Genomic DNA, 26,757 nt, shown 5'->3' on the forward strand with positions numbered 1-26,757 from the left:
TCCTAATATCCAATCTAAACCTCCCCCACTGCAGCTTGAGACCATTACTCCTCGTTCTGTCATCTGCTACCATTGAGAACAGTCTAGAGCCATCCTCTTTGGAACCCCCTCTCAGGTAGTTGAAAGCAGCTATCAAATCCCCCCTCATTCTTCTCTTCTGCAGACTAAACAATCCCAGCTCCCTCAGCCTCTCCTCATAAGTCATGTGTTCCAGACCCCTAATCATTTTTGTTGCCCTTCGCTGGACTCTCTCCAATTTATCCACATCCTTCTTGTAGTGTGGGGCCCAAAACTGGATACAGTACTCCAGATGAGGCCTCACCAATGTCGAATAGAGGGGAACGATCACGTCCCTCGATCTGCTCGCTATGCCCCTACTTATACATCCCAAAATGCCATTGGCCTTCTTGGCAACAAGGGCACACTGCTGACTCATATCCAGCTTCTCGTCCACTGTCACCCCTAGGTCCTTTTCCGCAGAACTGCTGCCTAGCCATTCGGTCCCTAGTCTGTAGCTGTGCATTGGGTTCTTCCCTCCTAAGTGCAGGACCCTGCACTTATCCTTATTGAACCTCATTAGATTTCTTTTGGCCCAATCCTCCAATTTGTCTAGGTCCTTCTGTATCCTATCCCTCCCCTCCAGCGTATCTACCACTCCTCCCAGTTTAGTATCATCCGCAAATTTGCTGAGAGTGCAATCCACACCATCCTCCAGATCATTTATGAAGATATTGAACAAAACCGGCCCCAGGATCGACCCTTGGGGCACTCCACTTGATACCGGCTGCCAACTAGACATGGAGCCATTGATCACTACCCGTTGAGCCCGACAATCTAGCCAGCTTTCTACCCACCTTATAGTGCATTCATCCAGCCCATACTTCCTTAACTTGCTGACAAGAATACTGTGGGAGACCGTGTCAAAAGCTTTGCTAAAGTCAAGAAACAATACATCCACTGCTTTCCCTTCATCCACAGAACCAGTAATCTCATCATAAAAGGCGATTAGATTAGTCAGGCATGACCTTCCCTTGGTGAATCCATGCTGACTGTTCCTGATCACTTTCCTCTCATGCAAGTGCTTCAGGATTGATTCTTTGAGGACCTGCTCCATGATTTTTCCAGGGACTGAAGTGAGGCTGACTGGCCTGTAGTTCCCAGGATCCTCCTTCTTCCCTTTTTTAAAGATTGGCACTACATTAGCCTTTTTCCAGTCATCCGGGACTTCCCCGGTTCGCCACGAGTTTTCAAAGATAATGGCCAATGGCTCTGCAATCACAGCCGCCAATTCCTTCAGCACTCTCGGATGCAACTCGTCCGGCCCCATGGACTTGTGCACGTCCAGCTTTTCTAAATAGTCCCTAACCACCTCTATCTCCACAGAGGGCTGGCCATCTATTCCCCGTTTTGCGATGCCCAGCGCAGCAGTCTGGGAGCTGACCTTGTTAGTGAAAACAGAGGCAAAAAAAGCATTGAGTACATTAGCTTTTTCCACATCCTCTGTCACTAGGTTGCCTCCCTCATTCAGTAAGGGGCCCACACTTTCCTTGGCTTTCTTCTTGTTGCCAACATACCTGAAGAAACCCTTCTTGTTACTCTTGACATCTCTGGCTAGCTGCAGCTCCAGGTGCGATTTGGCCCTCCTGATATCATTCCTACATGCCCTATCATTCCTACATTCCTACATGCAATATTTTTATACTCTTCCCTGGTCATATGTCCAATCTTCCACTTCTTGTAAGCCTCTTTTTTATGTTTAAGATCCGCTAGGATTTCACCATTAAGCCAAGCTGGTCGCCTGCCATATTTACTATTCTTTCGACTCATCGGGATGGTTTGTCCCTGTAACCTCAACAGGGATTCCTTGAAATACAGCCAGCTCTCCTGCCCCCCAACTCCGCAGTCAGACGTGACTCTCAGCCAGCCAGTAAAACAGAAGGTTTATTAGACGACAGGAACAAGGTCTAAAACAGAGCTTGCAGGTGCAGAGAACAGGACCTCTCAGCTGGGTCCATTTTGGGGGGGCAGTGAGCCAGACAACCACGTCTGCACTTCACTCCATGTCCCAGCCAGCCCCAAACTGAAACTCCCTCCAGCCCCTCCTCCTCTGGGCTTTGTTCCTTTCCCGGGCCAGGAGGTCACCTGATTCCTTTGTTCTCCAACCCTTTAGCTCTCACCTTGCAGGGGGGAAGGGCCCAGGCCATCAGTGGCCAGGAAACAGGGTGTCGGCCATTCTCTGTGTCCAGACTCCTGCGCACACCTGCCCTCTAGGGCTCTGCAATGATCATACACCCTTACCCCACCACCTAGACACCCAAGAACTGCCCAGGGGAAACCGAGGCACCCCCACACCACTCGGAGGAAACATCAAGAACAGTCCCACTTCGTCACACCCATTGACACAGAAACTGTCCAGGGGATGGGCAGCTCCCGGGCCGGTATTTTGTATGTGTGTGTGTGTGTGTGAGTGTTTACTCCTGTGTCTGCTTTGTTAATACATTTATTTTGTTTTTCTGTGAGCCAGCCCAGTGCTGTCTGTGAAGGGCCAGGTGTTTTCAGCTCAGGGAAGTTACTGAGCTGTGATGTGCTTTTGTGTCTCTAAAGGAACAAGGGACCCCTGGTATTTCTCTGAGCTGCCTTGGAGGGGCTGGACATTGCAGAGCTCCCAGGTTTGAGAAAGCTGGGGACAGGGAGTGTGTTGGGGTCACCCTGCTGGCAGTAACCCAGGCTGGTGGGAGCCAGAACGGGGCTGAGGACAGGCTGCTGGCCCACGGCTGGAGCTGCACAGTCACTCCAGGTGTGACCCACATGCTGGCAGCCTGGTTGTGAGCGTCCCGGGCTGGGAGCTACAACAGCAAAGCCTTGTGAGGCAGCCGGGGTCACAGGGCTGGCGGTGACGCCCCCGCTCCCTGGTCTGGATGGCACCGCGATTGGACTGTGACCAGGCCACCAAACAAACTGAGGTCTTGCCCCAAAATGTTCCAGATGCCCTAGTCACTGGGCACTTATCAGGATCCCCAAATGCAAATGAGCCCCAGTGGTCCCAGATTGACCATGAAATGAGTGACGAACCCAGTGGTGAGTTGCAAAGGCGATTTTGGGAGAAGAGCTCCAAGTTATCAGCAATATACCCCACCAGCTCTCCAGGCATCTTGGAACCGGACTCGCTGCAGGCTTTGAGTGACTCGCTTGGATTAGACATTCAGAAGGGGCCTTTCCTGCCTTCGCGCCCGTCACGGGGGCGGGGGTTCCAGTGACACCCGAACGGCCGCTATCACAGCAGCCTCCACGTGCCCCACAGGGCTGGACCAGGCACTGAGCCAATGGCCATGCCCACAGGCCACGCAGGTCATTGCAGGGGCAGGGGCCAAGCTCGGCTGGTGTTCAACCTGAGGCGGAGCACGGGGGGGGCCGCAGGGGCTCCAGCGGCCTGGAGGCTCCTGCTCCGACTGGGAACGAAGCGATGCCCTCTGGCTTGGCAGCCCCCCCCCCCACATTCAGTGAGAGACCCCCATGGCCGACCCAGGAGCTGCTGGGGGAGCCTCTGTAGGGGGCACGCTCCCCACTGAGTGACCACTGACCCCAGCATGGCCAAGGTGTCATCGGGCTGATTATAGTGAACCTGAAGTCATCAGACCCCCGTCAGGTTGCAGCCCCAGTGCCCTGGTCCAGCCAGCCCTGAGCATTACCCTGCAGCTCACTGAAATCCTGCTCCAGGTTCCCTGGGATGCCGGCTTCCGCCTCCCTTTCTGTCTCAAACCGTGTCATGCTCTTGATAAACTGTTGCTATTCCCCACCCCAGAGGTGGCTGCATCTCAGCGCTGGAGGAGGGTCCCTGCCCAATCAGCGGCTTATTCCCAGCTCACAGGGGGCTGCATGGGCAGCGGGGAGGTCCCAGTAGCCGCGTGGTGGGGAGAGGCTGGGCTGGTGTGACCGGGGCAGGATTCGGTTGGGTTCACCGACGATTGAGAGGTGGAACATGCCAGGGTGGGGCAGGATAAGCCAGGGGACCATGGAGCGGGGGTGGGGCAGGGCGCGCTGGCCCCCCTCCCCTGGCATCAGAGCTACCAAGCAGGGAGCAGAGACGCGTCACCAAACAGCAGCAGCCCCTTTATTGAGCCCAGCAGCGAGCAGAGCTGAGTCCGGTGCAGCCTGGAGCCCGCGGGGGGGACGAGCCAGAGCCCAGGGCCCCGGGCCCCACCCCCACCCCTTTGCCCCAGATCCAGGGCCATTGAACAGCCGGCCCATGTCCCGGGGGGGGGCAGTCTCTGCCGGCAGGGGCAGGGTCCGTGCCAGAGGGCCGAGCCCCGGGTGTGGGAGGCGCTGGCGGGGCCTGGTGGCAGGGACGTGGGGGCTGTGGGCTCAGAGCACGTCCAGGCGGGCGAAGGACTCGTCTGTGCCCAGGCTGTTCTCCACGAAGACCTCGTACTTCCCGGCGTCGCCCGCGGCCACCCGCTTGATGGTGAGAGTGGTCGAGTTGCTGCCGATATCGTAGAACACCCTGGGGAGACGGGCCGGCAGCGCGGAGACAGGTGAGCGCCAGAGCCCGGGCCCTGCGACCCAGCCCGACCCCCCCGGAGCTGCACCCGTGCTGGGCGCCCATGCCGGAGCCCTGCACCCTGGCTGGGGATCCAGCCCGACCCCCCCGGAGCTGCACCCGTGCTGGGCGCCCACGCCGGAGACCCGCACCCTGGCTGGGGACCCAGCCCGACCCCCCCGGAGCTGCACCCATGGTGGGCGCCCACACCAGAGCCGAGTCCCCCATGTCTGAGACCTGGCCTGATCCCCCGGACAGCTGGCCCAGGGTCCTGTCAGTGCAGCCCTCCTCCCCCGCGGGGCTCCCTCACCTGGCGTCCTCCTCGATGTCCTCCCCATCCTTGGCCCAGCCCACGTCGGGCGCCGGCTCGCCGCTGATGTGCGCCGTCAGGGTGACCGTGGTGCCTTTCTTCACCTTGGTGCTCTCCGGCCCCTTCTCGATCTTGGCAGGGACTGGGTGGGGGGGTTGACATCATTAGGCGGGGGAGGGGCACCTGAGCTGAGCCCCCCGCCCGGCAGCCAAGGAATGGGCAGGGCCCCCGGGCACAAGCCCAGCACCGGGACCCCCGGGCCACAACCAGCCTGGGCTGTGCTATAGCAAACCCCTGGGGCAGGAGAAGTGCAAGGGGTTCTGGGGGGCACAGAACAGAGGGTCCCGGGGGCCACAGAAAGGTGCAGGTGCAGGGGGGTGCAGAACGGGGGGTTCCAGAAGCACAGAGAGAGGTGAGTACAGGAAAGGTGCAGGGGGTCCCAGGGGCACAGAACCGGGGTCCCGGGGGCACAGAACCGGGGGTCCCAGGGGCACAGAACCGGGGGTCCCAGGGGAACAGAACCGGGGTCCCGGGGGCACAGAACCAGGGGTCCCAGGGGCACAGAACCGGGGTCCCGGGGGCACAGAACCAGGGGTCCCAGGGGAACAGAACCGGGATCCCGGGGGCACAGAACCGGGGTCCCGGGGGCACAGAACCAGGGGTCCCGGGGCGTACCTTCCACCAGGATGCGGGCGGAGTCGAAGCACTCCCCGAAGGTGTTCTTCACGGCGATGGTGTAGCGCCCCAGGTCGGCCAGCTCGCCGTCCCGCACCACCAGTGCCACGATGTCGGGGTCCTCGAAGATGTAGCGATACTTGGGCCCGTCCTTCAGCTCCTGCCCATCCTTGGACCAGCGGATGAAGGGGTCGGGGAAGGCGCTGATCCGGCACTCCAGCCGGGCGGCGCTGCCCTCGATCAGCACCACGTCCTTCAGCTCCTGCAGCACCCGCGGGGGGCCCTTCTCCTTCAGCTCCTTGCGGGACCTGGCGGGAGGCGCTCATGTGGGTCCCGCTGGCCCCGCCTGTCCCCCCAAACCCCCCGAACCCTCTGTGCCCCCTGCCCTCCACACCCAGCCACCCCCAGCCCCCTGTTCCACCCCACCCTCCTGTCCCCCCGAGCCCCTCCAGAGCCTCCTGTGCCCCCCGCCCTCCAGTCTCCCCCAAACCCCCCCAGAGCCTCCCACGCCTCCCCGCCCTCCACTCTCCCACGGCCCCCCCAGGCCCTCCTTGGTCCCTTTGCCCTCCACTCTCCCAGAGCCCCCTGCACCCACCTTGCCCTCCATCTCCCTGCCACCCTCAAGGGCCCCTCACACTCTCCAGGGTCTCCCCGTGGTCGACTTGCCCACTAGCCCTCCTCCAGCCCCCCAGGTCCCCCATGGTTCCCTTGTCCTCCACCCCCCGCCATCAGCCCTAGGGCTCCCCAGCAGCCCCCTCCATCCTCACTCTGTGCCCCCCTCAGCCCGGATCAGCCCAGAGCCCTGGCCCCGTGGTGCCCGGGGGTGGCTGCAGACCCGGGCACAGGCCCCATGTCACAGCTGGGACTCGCTCCGACCCCCACCCCACCCCCCACCGCCCCTCACCTGTGTCCCCGGTAGGAGGCCTGGATGCGGATGGCCGCGTTCTGCACCTGCAGGTCGTTAATGTCCAGGGTGCAGCCGGGGGGCGGCTGGGCCACCACCTTCTTGGGGGCCGCTTTCGACATCTGCTGAGGGAGAGACAGCTGGGTGCCTGAGCGGGACCCCCCAGGAACCCCCTTCCCTGAGGCAACCCCAGAACCCCCAGGGACCCCCCAGAACCCCCCAGAACCCCCAGGGATCCCGTTCCCTCAGACACACCCACAACCCACCAAGGGACCCCAGAACCCCCCAGGGACCCTGTCACAGAGTGTGGGGGAATGAGGGCCCTGCACCCCCCTCTTCCTGCGATTCTCCGTGACTCTCAGTCGGCCAGTAACACAGACAGGAACATGGTCTAAACCAGAGCTTGTAGGTGCAGAGAACAGGACCTCAGTCAGGTCCGTCTGTGGGGCAGGGAGCTCAGACCCCCAGCCCTGGGGCTTCCGCCGTTTCCCCAGCCAGCTCCAAACTGAAACTCCCTCCAGCTGTCTCCCCACAGCCTCCCTCCGGCCTCTCCTCCAGCCTTTGTCCAGCTTCCCGGGCAGAAGGTGTCACCTGGCCCCAAACCCCCCCCACCCCCCGGCTCAGGTCACCTGCTCAGGTATCGTCCCTCCAGTGACCCCCCCCCCCCGATATCCCCTCACCAATGCAGACAGTCCCCATAAACCTCCCCTGCAATATTCCCCCGTCACAGACCCCTTCCCCAGAACTCCCCCAGGCACCCCCAAAACCCACCAAGGGACCCCAGAAGCTCCCAGGGACCCCCTTCCCCAGAACTCCCCAGGGACCCCAGAACCCTCCAAGGACCCTCTTCCCCCAGGGACCCCCACAACCCCCATGGATCTCCTTCCCCAGAACAGCCCCCAGGGACTCCCTTCCCCCAGGGACACCCAGAAATCCCCCAGGGACCAAACCCTAGCAGCCCTAGAAACCCTTTCCCCCTAAAACCTCCTGGAACCTCGCCAGAGACCCCCCAAGGGACCTACTCCCCCCAGCACAGGGAGCTGAGACCCTCAGGGACCCCTCTGCCCCTTCCTACAGAGGCAGCCAGGAGCAGGGTGGAGTGGGCAAGCTGCCCCCCATGACCCCTCAGATCCAGCTAGACATGGGGTGGGGGGGTCTGGAATCCAACCCTTAGCTCCCATGTTGCTGGGGTGTTTGGCTCGGGTTCCCCAATGGGATTTCTGCGCCCAGCTCCGCCCAGCCCCACTGAACGGCTCCCCAAGGGGGCAGAACACGCCCCCTCCCAGCCTGGCCAGACCCTGCTGGCAAACCCTGACCCCAAGATCTTCCTCCAGCCATGGCCCCAGACTTCCCGCTGCCCCATCCCCCCCACTTCCGCCCAACCCACTGCCCTCTCCCCCCACCTGCTGCCCCATCCCCCCACCCCCGCCCAACCCCTACGACCCGCTCCCCCATCCCCCACCACCCACCTCCCCCATCCCCATACTGCCCCCACTCCCTCACCACCTGCTGCCCCATCCCCCCCAATCCTGCCCATCCCCTACACTAACCCCCATCCCCTTACTGTCCCCACTCCCTCATTCCCCCACTTCCGCCCATCCCCCCTCTGCTCCCCACCCCCTCGCTATCCACTCACTCCCATTCCCCTATTGCTCCTGCCCCCTCACTGCCCACTACCCTTGTCTCCCCCCTCACTACCTGATACCCCTTGTGACGAAGCGGGACTGTTCTTAACATTTCCTCTGAATAGTGTGGGGGTGTCTCAGTTTCCCTTAGGCAGTTCTTAAGTATCTAGGGGAAACTGAGGCACCCCCACACTATTCAGAGGAAACATTAAGAACAGTCCCGCTTTGTCACACCCCCGTCCCCCAACCCCCCACTGCCCCGCCCCCTCGCTGCCCCTTTCCCCCCGCCAGACCCCACGCTGCCCCAGCCCTGTGTCCTGGGGGAAATGGGGCAGAGCTGGGGATGGCCCCACCCCGCTGAGGCTTGGTACCGCCGCCGAGCTCCCCGGGCAGAGCTGGGGCAGACGAGGCCGCGGCTGGTGCTGGGGGGCTGAATGCCAGGTGCCCCTGCTCTCTGGGGGGCCGGCTCTGCCCCATGGGGGGTTGTGCCCCACAGGACTCCCTGGGACAAGTTGAGCTGCGTCGGGCTCCCCCAGCCGTGGGGCAGGCAGCTCCGGGGCGGGGGCGCTGGGCAAGACAGGGGCTGCCCCGGTCTCTCCTGCGACGGGCGGGGGGACTTACCAGGGTGCGCCAAGAGTCGGGGCAGGAGGGGGCTGGCCAGGCCTGGGGGCGACTGCGGCCTCCCCATCAGGCCTGGCTTTATACCTCGGCCAGGGCGGGGCCGCCGGGCCCCCGGGGCAGCTTCGCCTGAGCCTCTGGCGGCATTCCCGGCCCGACGTCGCCTTCTTTGGCCAGCCAGGGGCCCCCTGCCCGCTGTGGCCTGGCCAGGGCCCCCCACGCCCTAGCCCCGGCCCTCCTTATATAGCCTGGCCGCGGCTGCCGGGGGAATTGGGGCCGGCCGGATTCAGCCTCTGCTGGCTCATCGCATTGCAGCCGCCCACCGGGACCCCGCGCAGCAGCTGGGCAGCCCTGGCCTGGCGCTGCCGGCCACGCATCCGTCTGCCTGTCCGTCTGTCTGTTCCCCAACCCCCACCGCTGCACCTCCCAGCCAGCCTGGCTCCCCATCCCCCCATTGCACCCCCCCAGCCAGCCTGGCTCCCCATCCCCCGCCCCCACTGCACACCCCAGCCAGCCTGGCTCCCCAACCCCCCGCTGCACCCCCCCAGCCAGCCTGGCTCCCCATCCCCGCCCTCCGCTGCACCCCCCCCAGCCAGCCTGGCTCCCCATCCCCGGCCCCCGGTGCACCCCCCCAGCCAGCCTGGATCCCCATCCCCCGCCCCCACTGCACACCCCAGCCAGCCTGGCTCCCCAACCCCCCGCTGCACCCCCCCAGCCAGCCTGGATCCCCATCCCCCGCCCCCACTGCACACCCCAGCCAGCCTGGCTCCCCATCCCCCCATTGCACCCCCCCAGCCAGCCTGGCTCCCCATCCCCGCCCTCCGCTGCACCCCCCCCAGCCAGCCTGGCTCCCCATCCCCCGCCCCCACTGCACACCCCAGCCAACCTGGCTCCCCAACCCCCTGCTGCACCCTCCCAGCCAGCCTGGATCCCCATCCCCGGCCCCCGGTGCACCCCCCCAGCCAGCCTGGATCCCCATCCCCCGCCCCCACTGCACACCCCAGCCAGCCTGGCTCCCCATCCCCCCATTGCACCCCCCCAGCCAGCCTGGCTCCCCATCCCCCGCCCCCACTGCACACCCCAGCCAGCCTGGCTCCCCAACCCCCCGCTGCACCCTCCCAGCCAGCCTGGATCCCCATCCCCGGCCCCCGGTGCACCCCCACAGCCAGCCTGGATCCCCATCCCTGTGCTGCACCCCCCAGGCAGTCTGGCTCCCCATCCCCCGCCCCCGCTGCACCCCCCAGCCAACCTGGCTCCCCATCCCCTGCCCCCACTGCACACCCCAGCCAGCCTGGCTCCCCATCCCCCGCTACACCCCCCCAGCCAGCCTGGCTCCCCATCCCCTCGCTGCACCCCCCAGCCAGCCTGGCTCCCTGTCCCCCGCCCCCGGGCGATGCTCTGGATCTGCTCCCCAAGAAGCCAGACAGGACTCTGGGGAAGTCTCCTCTCGGGGAGCAGCCTGTCTGCAGGACACACAGCTCACCCGGCTCCACCTTCCTGGGTCCGACCTCGGAGCATTCAGCCTCCTCTGCCCCTCCGTGCGCTTCCCCCAGCCAGTCCGCCCAGGCGGGGTCCTGGGGAAGCCAGAGGGTCCTGCACCCCAACTTCGCAGTCAGACGTGACTCTCAGCCAGCCAGTAAAACAGAAGGTTTATTAGACGACAGGATCATGGTCTAAACCAGAGCTTGTGGGTGCAGAGAACCGGACCCTTCAGCTGGGTCCATTTTGGGGGGCAGTGAGCCAGACAACCACATCTGTACTTCACTCCATGTCCCCAGCCAGCCCCAAACTGCCTCACCCTCCAGCCCCCCCTCCTCTGGGCTTTGTCCCTTTCCCGGGCCAGGAGGTCACCGGATTCCTTTGTTCTCCAACCCTTTAGCTCTCACCTTGCAGGGAGGAAGGGCCAGGCCATCAGGTGCCAGGAAACAGGGTGTCGGCCATTCTCTGTGTCCAGACCCCTGCACACACCTGCCCTCTAGGGCTCTGCAATGATCATACACCCTTACCCCACCCCCTAGATACTTAAGAACTGCCTAGGGGAAACTGAGGCACGCCCACACTATTCAGAGGAAACATTAAGAACAGTCCCGCTTCGTCACAACATTCACAGGCTTTAATTCTTTGTTTGAATCCTGTATTGGCTTCTCCATTATGTTGCCCGGCAGTGATATCGGGCTAATCGGCCAATCACTGGCCGGCTCATCCTGCTTGAAACATTGGCACGACCGTAGCCTTCCGCAACTGCCTTGGTGTTCCAAGTTATTAAAAATAGCATCTGCCGGCAGCCAGAGATTCCTCAGCCAGCTCGTTTCGAACTCTTAGGTGAAATACTTCATCAACCACGCAAGAGGAGCGCATTGTCCCGCTTCCCGGATACAGGCCAGCAACATTTCCTGAGCACTGCGGCTTTCTCTGCACCCCGCTCCTAGGTTCACCGTCACCATCAACTCACGGGCCTAGAGCACTTCTAGGATTCATTTGGTTCCCTGGCTTTTAGCTTCCCTCACGGATTTTCCACACCTCATAATGGCTTGTGTTTGGTGTCTCTTCCCCCTTGCCCCTTTGTGCCAGGTTGCTTTCTCAGCCCGACCTGCGGCCTCCCCGTCGCCTGGGCGGTCTCTGCGCTGGGGGCCTGGCTCTGGGCCGGCTCGCAACGCTCCGGGCAGGCTCATTTCATTCTCATTTTGCAGCCTCAGCGCTGGGAGCGTTGCCTTTGGAGTCCCACGGCTGGCCCCGTGAGCGGGAGGGGTCTGCCGGGGCCCCCCAATGACCACACGGAGACAGCCGGGCTGCTCAGGGCCTTTATTGCTTCTCGGGCACATGGCTCGTCCACACCAGAGCAACTCCAGACCCAAACTCAGAGCGCAGCGGGAGGGGCGGGGGGACCAAGGACGGGGGAAGGGACAAGGGGGGACAAGGGAGGAAGAAACTTTGTCAGCAAAGTCAATAAATACGTCGGTCGCTACAGCAGCATCCGTGCAGCCGCCCCGGCCCCGGGCACAGGGAATGGCCCCCGCCCCGGCTAATGGCCAGTCACACTGTCCAGCCAAGGCACAAGGGCAGCCAGGCCGTTCCTGCCCCCCCAGCCAGCATTGCCCCCTGGGAGGAGATGCACCGTGGGCACCATGGAGCGGCTGGCAGCAGAGCCAGCCCGGCAGGGGGGAAAGGACAGGCCCATGGAGGGGGCAGGGGAGATGCCAAGAGTTGAGCCCAGGGCCGGCAGGGGCCATTCATCCCCATTCTCCACCCTGGCAGGACCCCCCCAGGAGTGAACACAGCCCCCATGAGGCAGCCCCACAAGAAAGAGCCCCCCCCAGGGGCTGGGACAGTGGGGCACACAGAGCGAGCACCCCCAGCCTGGCCCTGGGCTGGTGGATGGACCCCCCCCCGGCAGGCAGGGCCGGAGGGGAGATGTGCGTAGAGGGGGGCTGGGGGCGCACATGTCACTGGACAGGGGGGTCGGATGCCTGCGGGAGGGAAGGGTGTGGGGGGGATTGTGACCGATGCTGCCACCCCATGCAGCATCGCTGGGGGCCGCAGGGCCAGGGGTCCAGCCGAACCCCCGGGGCGGAGGAGAGGGACACGGCTCCCACGCAGAGCGAGGGGATGGCAGGCGCACAGGCCCGCAGGGGCAGTTGTCGCAGCGAGGGGATGGGGGAGCGTCATTCGGTGCCGCCCCACTCCGTGTGCGTGTACGTAGAGGTGGGTCGCTGTGGGGGGGTGTTCGGGCATGTCGCTGTGTGTGTACATAGAGGCGTGTCACTGTACGTGTAGAGGTGTGTCATTATGCGTGTGTATGTACAGGCATGTCACTGTGTGTGTACATGTGTCCAGGCATCACTGTGCATGCATGGGGTCACTGTACATGTGAAGAGGCGTGTGTGTGTACATAGAGGAGTGTTGCTGTGTGTGTGTGTGTACAGGCGTGTTGCTGTGTGTGTATGTAGAGGCCTGTCGCTGTACACGTGAACAGGGGTGTGTGTGCGTGCATGTCGAGGCGTGTCGCTGTGCACGTGTCCAGGCGTGTGCGTGCGTGTTGAGGCGTGTCGCTGTGCACGTGTCCAGGCGTGTGCGTGCGTGTTGAGGCGTGTCGCTGTGCACGTGTCCAGGCGTGTGCGTGCGTGTTGAGGCGTGTCGCTGTGCACGTGTCCAGGCGTGTGCGTGCATGTCGAGGCGTGTCGCTGTGTGTGCACAGGGCACGTGTCAGACTGTGGCTCACAGAGGCCGGGCCGCAGCCAGCAGGTGACTCCTAGCAGCTCCCCAGGTGGGGAGGGGGGCAAGGGGGGGCGGCTCGGTTTGCCCTCACCCGTAATGGCCACCAGCTTCCCTGACTTCCCATGGAACTGAAGCCACAGGCTGCCCTCACTCAAAATGGCCACCACCCCTCCCTGCAGCGAAGCTGCCCCTCGCCATAAAGACGTAGCTAGAGCGCCCCCCCCCCCCCCGCCCCATGCAGGTGTGTTGTAGCCGCTCTCTGGGGCCCGAGCTGTGGGGGGCGCCAGGGAGCCCGGGGGGGGCAGGGGGCGCGGGATGCTGGGGGTTGCACACCCAGCAAATATGCCAACTCACCATTTGCACGGCCCCCCAGCGCCTCGGCAGCCACGCGGGCGTGTGGGGCAGGGAGGGAGGCCGGCTGGGGGGCGAGGACGGCAGCTCCCCCCGCCCCGGGGCAGGACGGCGAGTGAGCACCACGCCGACGCTCACCCGGGGGTTTTACCCACGTCCGGCATGGCCGGGTGCAGCCAGGGCCACTCCGCACCCTGGGGCTGCTGCCAGGACCCCAGAGGACGCGGCTCTGCTCCTCCCAGCTCCGGTTACAGGGCATGTGGGGCAGCCCTCCAGCCCGGCCCCAGAGCACGGAGACGAGCGGAGACGACGTGCCGAGCTGGTTGCCGGCGGAGGAACCCCGCGGGCTGGGCCGGGCTCCCCCAAACCCGGGGGAAACATCTCAGAGGGCAGACAGTGCTGGTGGCTTCCCACCGTCACGGCTCCTGCTTCCTGCCCCCGTCCCTCCGTCGCCCCCCTCACAGTTTCGTGCCCCCCAGAGATTGCTGTGGGGCTCCTCCCATCTCCCCCGCCCCCCGACACTCCCCCCCCCCGCAGCCCGCCAGCCAAGTCCCGCGCTTTGCGTAGCACTTCCTGCCCTCAGGCAAGCAAAACAGGAAGTCCCGCCCCTTGCAGCAGGCCCCCTGCAGGAGGAGCGGGAGCAGTCGGGCGCGGCGAGCCCCAGCGGTGCCGACTCTGCCGGGCGGAGCGCGCCAGGCCGGCGGGGAGGACGCGGGCGCACATCCCGGCGGGTCGCTCGACCCCCGTCCCCGCCGCGGGGAACCTGCTGCCGCCGGCCCGGCCCCTGGAATGTTCCTTCCGCTCCCCCGTGGCCGCGGGAGGGGCCGGGGCTACTGCGTCACCGGGCCGGGGGGCGGCTGGCCGCCGGAGCCGTGGTAGGAGCGGAGTAAGACCTTGTGCTTGGTGGCGGCCTCGCCACGCCGCCGCTGCTGCTCCACCAGGAACTCCTTGAGCCGGTTGGTGGTGAAGGTCAGGGTCTGGCGGCGCAGCTTCATCAGGTAGGCGTCCTGCAGCCAGGGGTTGGCGAAACAGTCCTGGATGGTGGGCCGGCTCCTGCGACAGGGCAAACGGGCGGAGACGAGAGTGACGAATGAAATGGTCAGACACCAGACTAGACGGACATACACGGTGGGGCAAAAGTCCCCGTGGTTTCTGTACAGGGAGATCGTGTCTTACTCCTCGATTCGCGTTCTTTGAGGGGGTCAACAAACACGTGGACAAGGGGGATCCCGTGGACACAGTGGACTTCGATTTCCAGAAAGCCTTGGACAAGGTCCCTCACCAAAGGCTCTTACGTAAATTAAGTGGTCATGGGATAAGAGGGAAGATCCTTTCATGGACTGAGAACTGGTTAAAAGACAGGGAACAAAGGGTAGGAATAAATGGTAAATGTTCAGAATGGAGAGGGGTAACTAGTGGTGTTCCCCAAGGGTCAGTCCTAGGACCAATCCGATTCAGCTTATTCATAAATGATCTGGAGAAAGGGGTAAACAGTGAGGTGGCAAAGTTTGCAGATGATACTAAACTGCTCAAGATAGTTAAGACCAAAGCAGACTGTGAAGAACTTCAAAAAGATCTCACCAAACTAAGTGATTGGGCAACAAAATGGCAAATGAAATGTAATGTGGAGAAATGTCAAGTAATGCACATTGGAAAAAATAACCCCAACGATACATACAACATGATGGGGGCTAATTTAGCTACAACTAATCAGGAGACAGATCTTGGCGTCATCGTGGATAGTTCTCTGAAGACGTCCACGCAGTGTGCAGCAGCAGTCAAAACAGCAAATGGGATGTTAGGAGTCATTAAAAAAGGGACAGAGAATAAGATGGAGAATATCTTCTTGCCCTTATATAAATCCATGGTATTCCCACATCTTGAAGAGTGCGTACAGATGTGGTCCCCTCATCTCAGAAAAGCTATGCTGGCATTAGAAAAGGTTCAGAGAAGGGCAACTAAAATGATTAGGGGTTTGGAACGGGTCCCGTAGGAGGAGAGATTAAAGAGCCTAGGACTTTTCAGCTTGTAAAAGAGGAGACTAAGGGGGGATGTGATAGAGGTCTATAAACCCATGAGTGGTGTGGAGAAAGGGAATAAGGAAAAGTTATTTACTTGTTCCCATAATATAAGAACTAGGGGCCACCAAATGAAATGAATGGGCAGCAGGTTTAAAACAAATAAAAGGAAGTTCTTCTTCACTCAGTGCACAGTCAACCTGTGGAACTCCTTGCCTGAGGAGGTTGTGAAGGCTAGGACTATAGGAGGGTTTAAAAGAGAACTGGATAAATTCGTGGAGGTTAAGTCCATTCATGGCTATTAGCCAGGACGGGTAAGGAATGGTGTCCCTAGCCTCTGTTTGTCAGAGGGGGGAGATGGACGGCAGGAGAGAGATCACTTGATCATTACCTGTTAGGTTCACTCCCACTGGGGCACCTGGTATTGGCCGCTGTCGGCAGACAGGACACGGGGCTGGATGGACCTTTGGTCTGACCCAGTCTGGCCGCTCTTATGTTATGTTCTTAGCAGCCAGGGGAGAGCCCGCAGGTGAGGGACTCGCCACGTCGTCTGCTGGGGAGCCCCAGGCAGGAACCAGGGACTGGTCATCCCCTTGGGGCCCAGGCGAGGAAAAGGACAACCCCAAAGCCACACCCAGCTAGGAACAGAATCCAGGAGTCCTTTCCCTGTTCAAACCCACTAGACCCCACTCCCCTCCCCGAGCGAGGACAGAACCCAGGCGTCCTGGCTCCCAGCTTCCCTGCTCTAACTACTAGACCCCACTCCCCTCCCCGAGCGAGGACAGAACCCAGGCATCCTGGCTCCCAGCTTCCCTGCTCTAACTACTAGACCCCACTCCCCTCCCCGAGCGAGGACAGAACCCAGGCGTCCTGGCTCCCAGCTTCCCTGCTCTAACTACTAGACCCCACTCCCCTCCCCGAGCGAGGACAGAACCCAGGCGTCCTGGCTCCCAGCCCCTCTCAGTAACCTCAAGACCCACTGCCTCCATGTCGCCATCCGCAGCTCGCGGGCACTGTGGCTCTGGAGAGGCAGCCCGAGCCAGGCACGCGGGGGCTGTGCTAGGAGCAGTCTCCAATCCGGGCCCCGCGGCCGGTGGCGCTCACCAGGGGTAGATGCAGAGGAGCTTGCGGATGAAGAGCGCGGCGCTCTGCGAGACGTTGGGGTACAGCTTGAAGGCATCGAAGCGCCCGGCCAGGATCCTGTTCTCAGTCTCGATGGGATCCAGCTCGAAGAACGGCGACCGGCCGCTGAGCCTGGGGACCGGTGGCAGAGTGGGTGAGGAGGCCCTGGGCAGTGCCTGCACCACGGGCTGCGACCCCGGCTGGCTGCCACGGACACAGCCGAGCACCGTGCGCTCCCCGGGAGGGCGCTGCTGCCAGCCGAGGGCGATTAACGCTGGCAAACGCAGCAGGGGGCGCCAGCAGGGCTCTGCAGCCTGCGCCCCTTGAACCCGGGGCCAGGTCACAAACAGCCCCAATCCCGGAGATGCCTCAGACTTTAAATGCAGGGTCTGAAGGCGCAACCAGCGCTCACTCGATCAGGGCTGGATCCCCACAGGGACATCACCCCTGGGCTCTGCCGGTGCCCCTCACTCCCGACCCGCAGCCCCCGCTAGCCCAGCCCTGGGCTCCCCCCACCCCGGGCTCTGCCGGTGCCCCTGACTCCCGACCCACAGCCCCTGCTAGCCCAGCCCTGGGCTCCCCCACCCCGGGCTCTGCCGGTGCCCCTCACTCCCGACCCGCAGCCCCTGCTAGCCCAGCCCTGGGCTCCCCCACCCCGGGCTCTGCCGGTGCCCCTCACTCCCGACCCGCAGCCCCCGCTAGCCCAGCCCTGGGCTCCCCCCACCCCTGGCTCTGCCGGTGCCCCTCACTCCCAACCCGCAGCCCCCTACTAGCCCGGCCCTGGGATCCCCCCATCCCTGGCTCCGCTGGTGCCCCTCACTCCTGACCCGCAGCCCCCCGCTAGCCCAGCCCTGGGATCCCCCCATCCCTGGCTCCGCTGGTGCCCCTCACTCCCAACCCGCAGCCCCCCGCTAGCCCAGCCCTGGGATCCCCCCACCCCTGGCTCTGCCGGTGCCCCTCACTCCCAACCCGCAGCCCCCTGCCCCCCAGAGCCCTGCTGGTGCCCCTCACTCCCGACCCGCAGCCCCAGTCTCCTGAGCAGGAGATGCTGACGGTGGCGCCCTGCGTTAGACGGGGGCCAGGCCGCGCCCTGCCCTGCGCCTCGTTCCAGGCCTTAACCCCGCACGCCCCACACCCCAGCTCCATGGGCGCCCTCGGCCTGTCCCTCCCAACCCAGCCCCCGGCCCCCCGCCCCTGCGCCCCGGCGGGGACTCACATGATGAAGGTGAGCACGCCGACCCCCCAGACGTCAGCCGCGGAGCCCACCGGGTCTCCCTTCAGCATCTCCGGAGCTGCAGGGCGAGGGCAAGGGAGCGGGTCAGCCTCCCGGCCAGGAGCGCGGGGGCGGGCTCGGCGGCCCGGGGAGGGGACCGCGGGGCAGAGCCGGCTCCGGGCAGGGGGGCTCACTCACCCCCTGGGCGGAGCCGGGCGTGTGCCGGCCTCGGACTCACACATGCACTCCAGCGTGCCCTCGCGCCTCCCCAGCCGGCGCAGCCCCCGCGGCTCGTAGCTCTGGGCGCTGCCGAAGTCGACGATCTTCACCGCGTTGCCGCGGGCGACCAGCACGTTGTCGGGCTTGAGGTCCAGGTGCAGGACGCGGCGCCCATGGAGGTACTGCAGGCCCTGGAGCAGCTGGAGCACGTAGCCCGCCACGTCGTCCTCCGAGAACCGGAACCTGCGGGCACGGGGGGGTCAGCGCCCGCCCCCCCGGGCCCCCCCCGCGGCACGGGGCCCAGCCCGGCTCCCCCCCACCCGCGGCACGGGGCCCAGCCCGCCCCCCCCCGCGGCACGGGGCCCAGCCCGGCTCCCCCCCCCCCCGCGGCACGGGGCCCAGCCCGGCTCCCCGGCCCCCCCCACGCGGCACGGGGCCCAGCCCGCCCACCCGGCCCCCCCCCCACGGCACGGGGCCCAGCCCGCCCACCCGGCTCCCCCCCCGCGGCACGGGGCCCAGCCCGGCTCCCCCCCCCCAGCAGCCCGGGGCCCAGCCCGGCTCCCCCCGCCCCCCAGCATACAGGGCCCAGCCCGGCTCCCCCAGCCCCCCCCCCCCCCGCGGCACGGGGCCCAGCCCGGCTCCCCAGCCCCCCCCCCGCGGCACGGGGCCCAGCCCGGCTCCCCATCCCCCCCGCGGCACGGGGCCCAGCCCGGCTCCCCCGGCGCCCCCCCCCGCGGCACGGGGCCCAGCCCGGCTCCCCAGCCCCCCCACGGCACGGGGCCCAGCCCGGCTCCCCCCCCCCAGCATACAGGGCCCAGCCCGGCTCCCCCAGCCCCCCCACGCTGCGAAGGGCCCAGCCCTGCTCCCGCTGCCTCCCCCAACCCCCCGCAGCGTACAGGGCCCAGCCCAGGTCCCCAGCCCCCCCACGCTGCGGAGGGCCCAGCCCTGCTCCCCCTGCCCCCCCCGGCCCCCCAGCCCAGGGCCCAGCCCCGCTCCCCCACCTGTCGATGAGGCTGTAGAGGATCTCCTTGCCGGCGCAGTTCTCGGCGATCAGCACCAGGTAGCGGGGCGTGATGTACGCCTCGTGCAGGCCCATGACGCGTTCGTGGTGCAGGCCCTTGAGGATCTCGTACTCCTGCAGGACGCTCTGCTTCTTCTCCGCCTCGTAGGGGATGATCTTGGCCATGAAGTGCTTCCCCGTGGCGTTCTCCTTGCACTCCCGGATCACCCCAAACCGGCCCCTAAGGGACAGGGCGCGGTCGGCACTGGCTGCGCAATGAGGGGCTCGCGGGACACGCGGCCCGGAGCTCACGGGGGGCAGGGGGGCTGCAGGCCCAGGGGTCCAGCCCCAGGAGGCGGTGAAGCCGCGTGGCTTCCCCTGGAGGGAGAGCGAGACCCCTCGGGGGCCTGGCCCACTGACGGGGCCTCCCAGAGCCTGTCCCCACGCTGGGGCCGTGGCCCCAATCCTGGGGGTCTGAGACACCGGGATCCCTCCTCCCTTCTGTGATTTCACTGACCCCTGGTGCCTTCCACGCAATCCCTGTGGGACATGGGGGGCATGTTGGCTGATCCCCAGGCTGTGCTGGGCCAGGGCTGGCCAGCCCCACTGACGGGGCCTCCCAGAGCCTGTCCCCACGCTGGGGCCCTGGCCCCGATCCTGTGGGTCCCTGATGCCGGGACATAGGGTCAGGTGGGCCCCACTGGATCGCTCTCTCAGACCCCCCCAGCTGGGCATCCCCGGAGGCGATGCAGAGCGTGGCACACTGCAGGGGACCCCGGGAGCTGAACCCCGGTGCCCGGACAGGGCCGTGCCCGGCACTAACCTCGCTTTCTCCTCCAGGAAGGTGTAAGGCTTCTGGGGGACCCCCTGGCGCAGCGTTGTGCCCTCCTTTGCCCCTGGAGCCCCCTGCCCTGTTGGGCTAGGCCTGCTGGTGGGGCCGCCGGGCTCCCTGCTCGGGGCGGCGCTCAGGACCAGGGACCGCGTGGCCGACGGCACGGCCTCGCTGGGGAGAGGGGACGGGGCTTCTGTGGGGGGCGTCACAGCCGGCATGGAGACAAAGGAGGTGACCATGTACATGGGCGCTGCCTTGGGGGAGGGGGAGACGGGCGGGACCGAGGCTGGAGGAATGGGGGCGAGTCGGGCGGGGGGCTGGGCTGGGGGGGCCGGGGAGCCCTGCACCGCCTGGCTGGCTGTGTGGGCGGCGAGGGGGGGCGGAGGGGCAGCCCTGGACGGAGTTAGCCCCAGCTCTGGAGAGCCAGACACGGCCATTGCGGGAGGGGCGGCAGGCGCGGGGGACGTGGCGGGTGCAGCGGGGGGGCAGAGCTGCCCTTGTGGGGCGCGGGGAGGTGGCTGGACGGCGGCAGAGACGGCCCTGGGAACAGCCGGCTGCGGTGCCCGCCCGGGCATGTGCACGGCCCCTTTGTGCTTGCGGGGCGGGGTGGGGGGAGGGGCCCCCGCGGTTTGGGGCGCGGGCTGGGGGGGAGCGGTCTGCGGGGAGCGGCTAGAAGCTGCTGTCTCGGGGGCAGCCGCGTCCTTCTGGGCAGCAGGAGCCGAGTGGGCAGCGCTGGGATCTAGACAGGAAGCAAAACAGAGCCGTCGGCCTGGGAGCGCCCCGCCTTGCCCATGGGGGGCAGCCTGAGCCGGGGAGCTACCGGGGCTGTAACCAGGTTACAGGGGCCAGATCCCACCCCCCCAGCAGCCATGGAGCAGGGCAGCTGGGAGCGCCCCATCCCTCCCCTCTGAAGCCAGCACATGCCCCCCTTCGGTGCAGGCCCCCCCGCCGGCTAGGCTGGAAAGGGGATCCCCCGCTTTAGTTTGGTCCACGACCCACAGAAAAGCCCCAACACCACCTGGTGCCCCATGATCCCCATGGCCCTGGCCCAGCCCTGCTGGACCCACCCCGACCCCAGGGCAGCAAGGGCCGAGCCTGCGCTGGCGGTGGGGCTGGGACACGGCCCCCCCACACCCCGTAACCATCCTGCCCCCCCAGGAGCTCGCTCACCGTCTGTCTCGATGGCCACCGTCTCCGAGGGGTTGCTGTAGGGCCCCTGGCCGGCCTTATTGCTGCAGGCGACCCGGAACCTGGCCGTGCTCCTGGCGGGCAGCTCCGTCACGTTGAAGTAGCAGTCGGCGATGCCCGAGCTGATGGTCTTCCACTCGCGTTCCCCTGGGGAGGGACGTGCAGCCGTCAGCGCCCCAAGGGGCTCCCTGGCTGCGGTGGGAGATCGACGCAGCGCTGCGACCTGCAGGGAGATGGTGCCCTGGGTCTGGGCAGCAGGGTCCTCAATCCCATCCTGCAGCCCCCCCCATGGGCTGCAGGGGCACGAACACTGCAGGGGCAGGCACCCAGAGGTGCTGCTGGGGGCTCCTCGGCCCTCAGAAGGGCTGCCGGGTGCTCTCCAGTGTGGGGCCAGCACCCAGTGCCCACGGCTCTGCCCACAGACCCCAGAGCTGCGCAGGCCTGAGGCCTGGAGACTGCCGAGATCCTGTGACACACTGAACCTCAAAATAACACCCTGTGACCCCCATATTCATCATTCGCAGGTGGGTGTGATATCTCCCACAAAGCGTGCCCTGTAAAGTGTCATATGACAGGTCATGATCTGCTGGAACCCACTGTTCAGCCCGAGTACGTGAATCATCAGTGTGTAGGAAGTGGTGAGATTTCGCTGTACGGCTGTTCCTGAAATACGCTGTAAATCTGCCCTGGCCTTTCCCCTCCCGCATCTACACTGGCAGCCGCAAGCACACTGAGAGGACTTCAACGGAGGAGCCCAGCCCAGGCGTAAAGGAGAAATCTGTGTATTCAGAGCTGTAACATCCCGTGGGGAGAGCACATGGCTTGATCTAAACGCTGCCCAGTGTAGTAAGTAGGGCCCTGCCACGTTCACGGTCCATTTGGATCAATTTCACGGCCAGAGAGTTGAAAAATTGGTTAATTTCACATTTTCAGATATTTATATCTGAAGATATTTACATCTAACCATGGGGGTCCCAACCCGAAAGGTCCCCAGAGGTGGGTCTGATCCCCCCTCCCCTGAGCAGCTGTGCAGGGGGTGGACAAGTCCTGTCCCTCCCCAGCCTGGTGGGGACTTGCAGCTAGGAGCCCCCCATCCCCCCCGCCCCAGCTGGGGCTCGCTCAGCAGCATGGGGGAGATAAGGTTTCACAGGGAAGGGCTAATTTCATGGCTTGTGACACATTCTTCACAGCCGTGAAATTGGTAGGGCCTTAGGAATAAGGTTTAAGATGCAGACTGGGTGCGTATTGGTTATTTTCTCTGGTAACTGTCTCTGCCTCCCACTTCTAATCACTTACAATCTACCGCTCTGGAGTGAATAAACCTGGTTTATGTTTTACCTAAAGCCCTGCGGTTGGAGTGAAGTGCTTGGGAAATCTCAGCTCAGGTTACCAGGGCTGGTGCGTGTCCTCTGCACAGGGAGGGAGGGGCGATCGGGTAATGAACTTACACTGGTCGGGCTTCTGCCCGGGGCAGGACGGTGCAGCTCTGGGGTGCAAGGCTGGGAGTCAGGGGGATCTGGTTGGTGCCTTTCCCTGTGTGATTCATGACCGGCTCTGGGAGCTTTCATGCAGCCTAGCTGGGTGTGGGGCTGCATGTCCTGTTGTGCTGAGTGATCACAGCGCCTGGAGGGGGTTGCTGCTGGTCACTAGCAAAGCCTTGTGGAGACAGCCCAGGCTGGAGAGTTAAGGGGGCCCCGTGGCACCCCAGTCCCAGGTTGTACCCTGGGGATCCCGTCACAGGCTGGGATCCAGCCCCAGGGCTGAGGGGTGCTGAAGAGGGGACTGACGAGCGAGGTCCCAGCGCGGCCCCCGGGGAACCAAGGCCCTGCCAGCCCTGCCCCTGGGCCCAGGCAGCGCAGGCTGGGTGCGGGAGGCCTCGTACCGTTCAGTTTGCACTCCAGGGTGTAGGTGCAAGGGGCACAGCTGTCTGCAGGCTTCCACAGCACCAGCACCGTGTTCTTGTACTTCTGAGGTATCTCCGGGGTGCCCGGCTTCCCCGGCAGGCCTGGCAGGAGAGACAGAGCGCACTGTAATGGGGCTGGCCTGGGCAAGAAACGGGGCCAAGGGGGAGGCAGGGAATGGAGAGGGGATGGGGGTTAGGATGGGGTGGGACAGAGGGGGGGTCAGGGAGGGGGCCGGGCCAGCCTAGCCAGACCAGGTTGCAGGCAGCGCTGAGGGCACCAGAGAGCTGGGGCCGTCTCGCCAGTCGAGTGACTAGCAGTGGCCCAAAGGCCCCGGGGCTCCGCACTGCTGCCATTTGCATCGTCTGCAGCGCGGGGGCCTCAGACAGAGCCTCCATTGCAAGGCTCCTGCCCGAGCGCCCTGGGGGAGCGGCCGCAGGGGGGCCTGGCAGACAGGGCCTGGCCGTCCCCGCCGGGGCGCTCCCCGGACAGGAACGGGGCGGTTCCGATCCTGGCCACCCCACAGGCCGCCCGCGCCCAGAGCTGCTGCAGCCAGCGCCCTCCCGCGCCCAGCGCCCTCCCGCGCCCAGGGCCCTTACGTGCCACGGCCAGAGTGCACGAGCTGGTGGCAGTGCCCAGGGCGTTGGCAGCGGTGCACTCGTACAGGCCTGCATCCTTCTTGCACGTCTTGGGGATGGTGAGCAGCTGGCGGCCATCCTTACACGAGACGATGTTCACCGCGGCGTCGGACACCAGCGACTGCTTGTCTGTGGGGAGGGAGGATGAGCAGGGCTGGCTGGCCAGCCCCGCCGCTCGCCCGTAGCGAGACCCCAGCCCCCGGCTCGTTCCCAGTCTGCTCGGCGTTCAGAGCACCCGGACCGCACCGAGCAGCTGCACCCCAGCCCCCACGGCCGGCCTGGTACCCAAGCAACCTCCACATGGCCCCTGAGGGCCCTTCCATCTGCCTCAGCAGCGCTGGTCCTGCAGGTTTGGGTCCAAGGGAGATTTGGGTCCCTGGACAAAGCGACTGTCTGCACAGTAGATGAATCCAGGGACCAACACCCGGCAGCACGGGATCACTGAGGAGAGGGGCTCAGAGAAATGGGTACAAATGGGTGTGACACTAGCAGGCCAAGCACCAGCCCATGCCAAGGTCCCCAGGTCTCAGCCAGACGCTGACAGACACAGGGCCGGGATCTGCCCAGCTCGCCTGCAGGTTACCAGCGACAGGACGGTACCAGAACCAGGGGTTAGCGTCTGAACTCTGTCAAATGCCAGCCTCAGTCTCACTTCTACTGTCAGTTCCCGGTCAGGCCGGGCTATCTGAGCAGGTGCCAGGCAGGGGTGGACAGTGATGGAAGAGCTGCTCTCCCACAGAAATTTTTACGCCCCTCCCTGAAAGAGGAGACCCAGCAACGGCAGCCGGGCTTGGCTTGGATCTCACAGCTGGGAACTCCCCACATCTGGATGGAGAAACCATCAACAAAAGGCCTGAAGACTTGTCTTGTTCCGCCCTCCTCCCTGACAGCGACTCCCTGCATCCGGTGAGAGCACACGGCAGCAGGGGGAGAACCCAAACCCAAAAGGACTAGGTGTGACAAAGTGGGAATTCTTTTGTAATATTTGTGTGAAGCCTATATGTGCCTCAGTTTCCCCTATATGTGGCAGTTACCTCAGGAAGAGAGAGGTCTGTCGCTCTCTGGGCAGGCTAACACAGCTGAGAAGGGCTCCCAGCTGCCTGGGTGAGATCTAATTACAGATCACACCACTGCTGGGCTGGCTGCCCTGTGCGTGACACTGCCCTGGGGGTGGCACTCAGGCCTGAGGCCCTCCAGACAGCAGGATGGGGAGAGGCCTGTTGCTCTCTGGGCAGGCTAACACAGCTGAGAAGGGCTCCCAGCTGCCTGGGGCCTGAGGTCCCGTATCAGTGGAGCTCTGAGAAGACAAGGGCAAATCCAGCTGCCCAGACACGGATGCCCAGCAACCAAGGACCCAGAGAGATCTGCACTCCACGCCACTGGGCAGGGGGCTGAGCCGCATCCTCCGGCTCGGCTCGGGAACAAAGGGCTGGGGTGGGGCGGGAGGAAGTTGAGGGTTGGCTGCCGAGGGCTCTGGGCGCACCTGGCCTGGGACAAAGGGAGGTCAGAGAGACGGGGCTCTGGGCTAGCCAGGATGGTCTGGGCTGTAACTTTCTGTTCTCTGTGCTGGGTCCAGGTGACTAATAACCCGCCAGTCAGGCTGCGTGTCCCTGCAGATGCTGGCGGAGGGGGTGCTGCCACCCAAGATGGTACAAGTCTCCATCGGAGTCTGTCTCAGGGGGACTCGCGGCCTGGAGCTCACGGGGGCTGGTGGGGCGGGGGGCTGCAGGCCCAGAGGTCCAGCCCCAGGAGGCGGTGAAGCCGCGTGGCTTCCCCTGGAGGAAAAGCGAGACCCCCTCGGGGGCCTGTCCCCATGCTGGGGCCGTGGCCCCGATCCTGTGGGTCCGTGACACTATGCTGCCTGGACTCGGGTGGGGAGCGGGCAGGGGGGAAGTTGTTTCTAAGCATAAGAGATTCCCCAGCTGCCCAGCCTGGGCGAGCCCTCAGGCCCAGCAGAGCTAGCTGACCGCAGCACCTGTTGGCACCTGTAACTCGGGGCACTTTGCCGCCCTGCAACGGTCTCGCGCCGGGGTGTGAAAAACCCGAGCGCGGCAAAGCCCCCGTGTGGACCCTGCCCCAGCGCCGGGAGCCGCCCCTCGACCACACCCGGCACGTTACCGCGCTGCCGTGCAGACTGGCCCTCACCCGTGTGGCCATGCAGAGCTCGCTTGCGGCCTCAGCCCGAACGGGCCACGAGCGTCTCTGGCGCGAGGCCGAAGCGCACCGGGCCTGGGGTAAGTGACGGGCCCCGTGGGGCTGGAGCAACCTGCGCCCCACCGGGCTCCTGGGGCCCATCGACCACAGGGCTGTGCTCCCGGGCGAGAGGGGCGGGCCGTGACCGCCATGAGGCCGGGCAGGGCCTGAGGAGGTTTCACGGGGTGCCACGTCCATGAGGCATCACCCTCGGGGCGGCGTGAGCCCTGCGGGCTGTGTGGGCCACGTGGGACCCTGGATGACAGCGCTGAGTGTGACCAGCGGGGCCGTGTGAGGGACTGGCGACAAGGGTACCCCTTGCCGGGATGAGGAGCTTGTTTCTATGCTTGTGTCACTTTGTATGGTGCGTCACTGCTGCGGAGGGTAGATCTGTATCTCCACACTTGTCTCCGGGGGACGCCCCCTGTGACGATGTGACTCAGCAGGGAGGGGGGAGTGTTGACCTGGGGATGTGCCCTGGGGAGGGGAGACCTGAGAGCCTGTCACCTGAGCCAGGAGGGGGAGGGGGAGGTGACACCTCTGCCCAGGAATGTGAACAGAGGCTGCAGCAGGGAACCTGCTGGGGGGGTTTAGTTTCAGTTTGGGGCTGGGTGGAGGAACACAGGGAACCCCAGGGCTGGGGTCTAAGCTCCCTGCTCCCCCAGAAGGACGTGATTGAGGGGTCCTGGTTGTACCCACAAGCTCTGTTGTGGACTGTGTTCCTGTTGTCCAATAAACCTTCTGTTTTACTGGCTGGCTGAGAGTCTCAGTGGATCCCAGGAAGAGGGGTGCAGGGCCTGGACTCCCCCACACTCCGTGACAACTGGTGGCAGCGGTGGGATCTACTGCACCCCGTGAACGGCGCTTCCTGCAGTAAGTGACTGGGGAACAGTAAAACGAAGGGGAATTGACGGGGACCAGGCGTGCTGAAGATTCAGAGAGAGACGGTTTCGGGGGGCGGTTAACCCCTGGGAATGTGTGACCAGAGAGAAAGACTTTTGCAGTAACAGGGTCCCCCGGGGGATTGCAGCGAGCAGTCCCAGGGGCGGAGGAGTCTGCAGCTCGACCCTGGCAAAGAGGCGGTGACCTCAAGAAGGACTGGCACACTAAGGGCTTTTCCTGGAAACCGTGGGAAGCTGCCCGGCCTGCGAGTGGCCAGCAGGGAGATGTACGCTAAACGCCTTAAGAGTGACCTGGT

General features: G+C 64.7%; 2 protein-coding genes across 10 annotated transcripts in view; both read right to left on the bottom strand.

The window, feature by feature from the left end:
* Positions 1 to 4,093: 4,093 nt before the first annotated feature.
* Positions 4,094 to 9,033, bottom strand: SPEGNB (SPEG neighbor). Its single transcript, XM_048868805.2, has 5 exons — positions 8,673 to 9,033; positions 6,427 to 6,548; positions 5,523 to 5,830; positions 4,848 to 4,989; positions 4,094 to 4,501 (listed from the first exon to the last, which is right to left on the bottom strand). The coding sequence occupies exons 2-5, from the start codon at positions 6,546 to 6,548 to the stop codon at positions 4,363 to 4,365; spliced, it is 711 nt and encodes a 236-aa protein (XP_048724762.1). The 5' UTR covers positions 8,673 to 9,033; the 3' UTR covers positions 4,094 to 4,362.
* Positions 9,034 to 11,456: 2,423 nt separating this feature from the next.
* SPEG (striated muscle enriched protein kinase) overlaps positions 11,457 to 26,757 on the bottom strand; it is a 106,805-nt gene continuing 91,504 nt past the window's right edge. For 5 of the 9 annotated variants that reach the window (XM_048868643.2, XM_075117670.1, XM_075117669.1 and 2 more), the window contains 9 exons: positions 23,328 to 23,495; positions 22,710 to 22,832; positions 20,810 to 20,974; positions 19,631 to 20,378; positions 18,809 to 19,048; positions 17,827 to 18,050; positions 17,592 to 17,667; positions 16,358 to 16,507; positions 11,457 to 14,288 (listed from right to left, as the gene is read on the bottom strand). In XM_048868643.2, the coding sequence (XP_048724600.2) occupies positions 14,066 to 14,288; positions 16,358 to 16,507; positions 17,592 to 17,667; positions 17,827 to 18,050; positions 18,809 to 19,048; positions 19,631 to 20,378; positions 20,810 to 20,974; positions 22,710 to 22,832; positions 23,328 to 23,495 (2,117 nt within the window). In that variant the 3' untranslated portion in view covers positions 11,457 to 14,065. Of the gene's footprint in view, positions 14,289 to 16,357; positions 16,508 to 17,591; positions 17,668 to 17,786; positions 18,051 to 18,808; positions 19,049 to 19,630; positions 20,379 to 20,809; positions 21,051 to 22,709; positions 22,833 to 23,327; positions 23,496 to 26,757 lie in introns of those variants that run through there. The other 4 variants (XM_075117671.1, XR_012664315.1, XM_075117672.1 and 1 more) reach the window with 4 other exon arrangements.

Source organism: Caretta caretta, chromosome 11 (assembly GCF_965140235.1).
Source record: "Caretta caretta isolate rCarCar2 chromosome 11, rCarCar1.hap1, whole genome shotgun sequence".
NCBI lineage: Eukaryota > Metazoa > Chordata > Testudines > Cheloniidae > Caretta > Caretta caretta.

Excerpts from the sequence above, each read along its gene's own strand:
- SPEGNB (XM_048868805.2), bottom strand. The coding sequence starts at position 6,548 with ATGTCGAAAGCGGCCCCCAAGAAGGTGGTGGCCCAGCCGCCCCCCGGC. Across the intron at positions 5,831-6,426 it reads GCCTCCTACCGGGGACACAG|GTCCCGCAAGGAGCTGAAGG; the intron begins GTGAGGGGCGGT and ends GCCTCCCGCCAG. Across the intron at positions 4,502-4,847 it reads GACATCGAGGAGGACGCCAG|GGTGTTCTACGATATCGGCA; the intron begins GTGAGGGAGCCC and ends CCGTCTCCCCAG.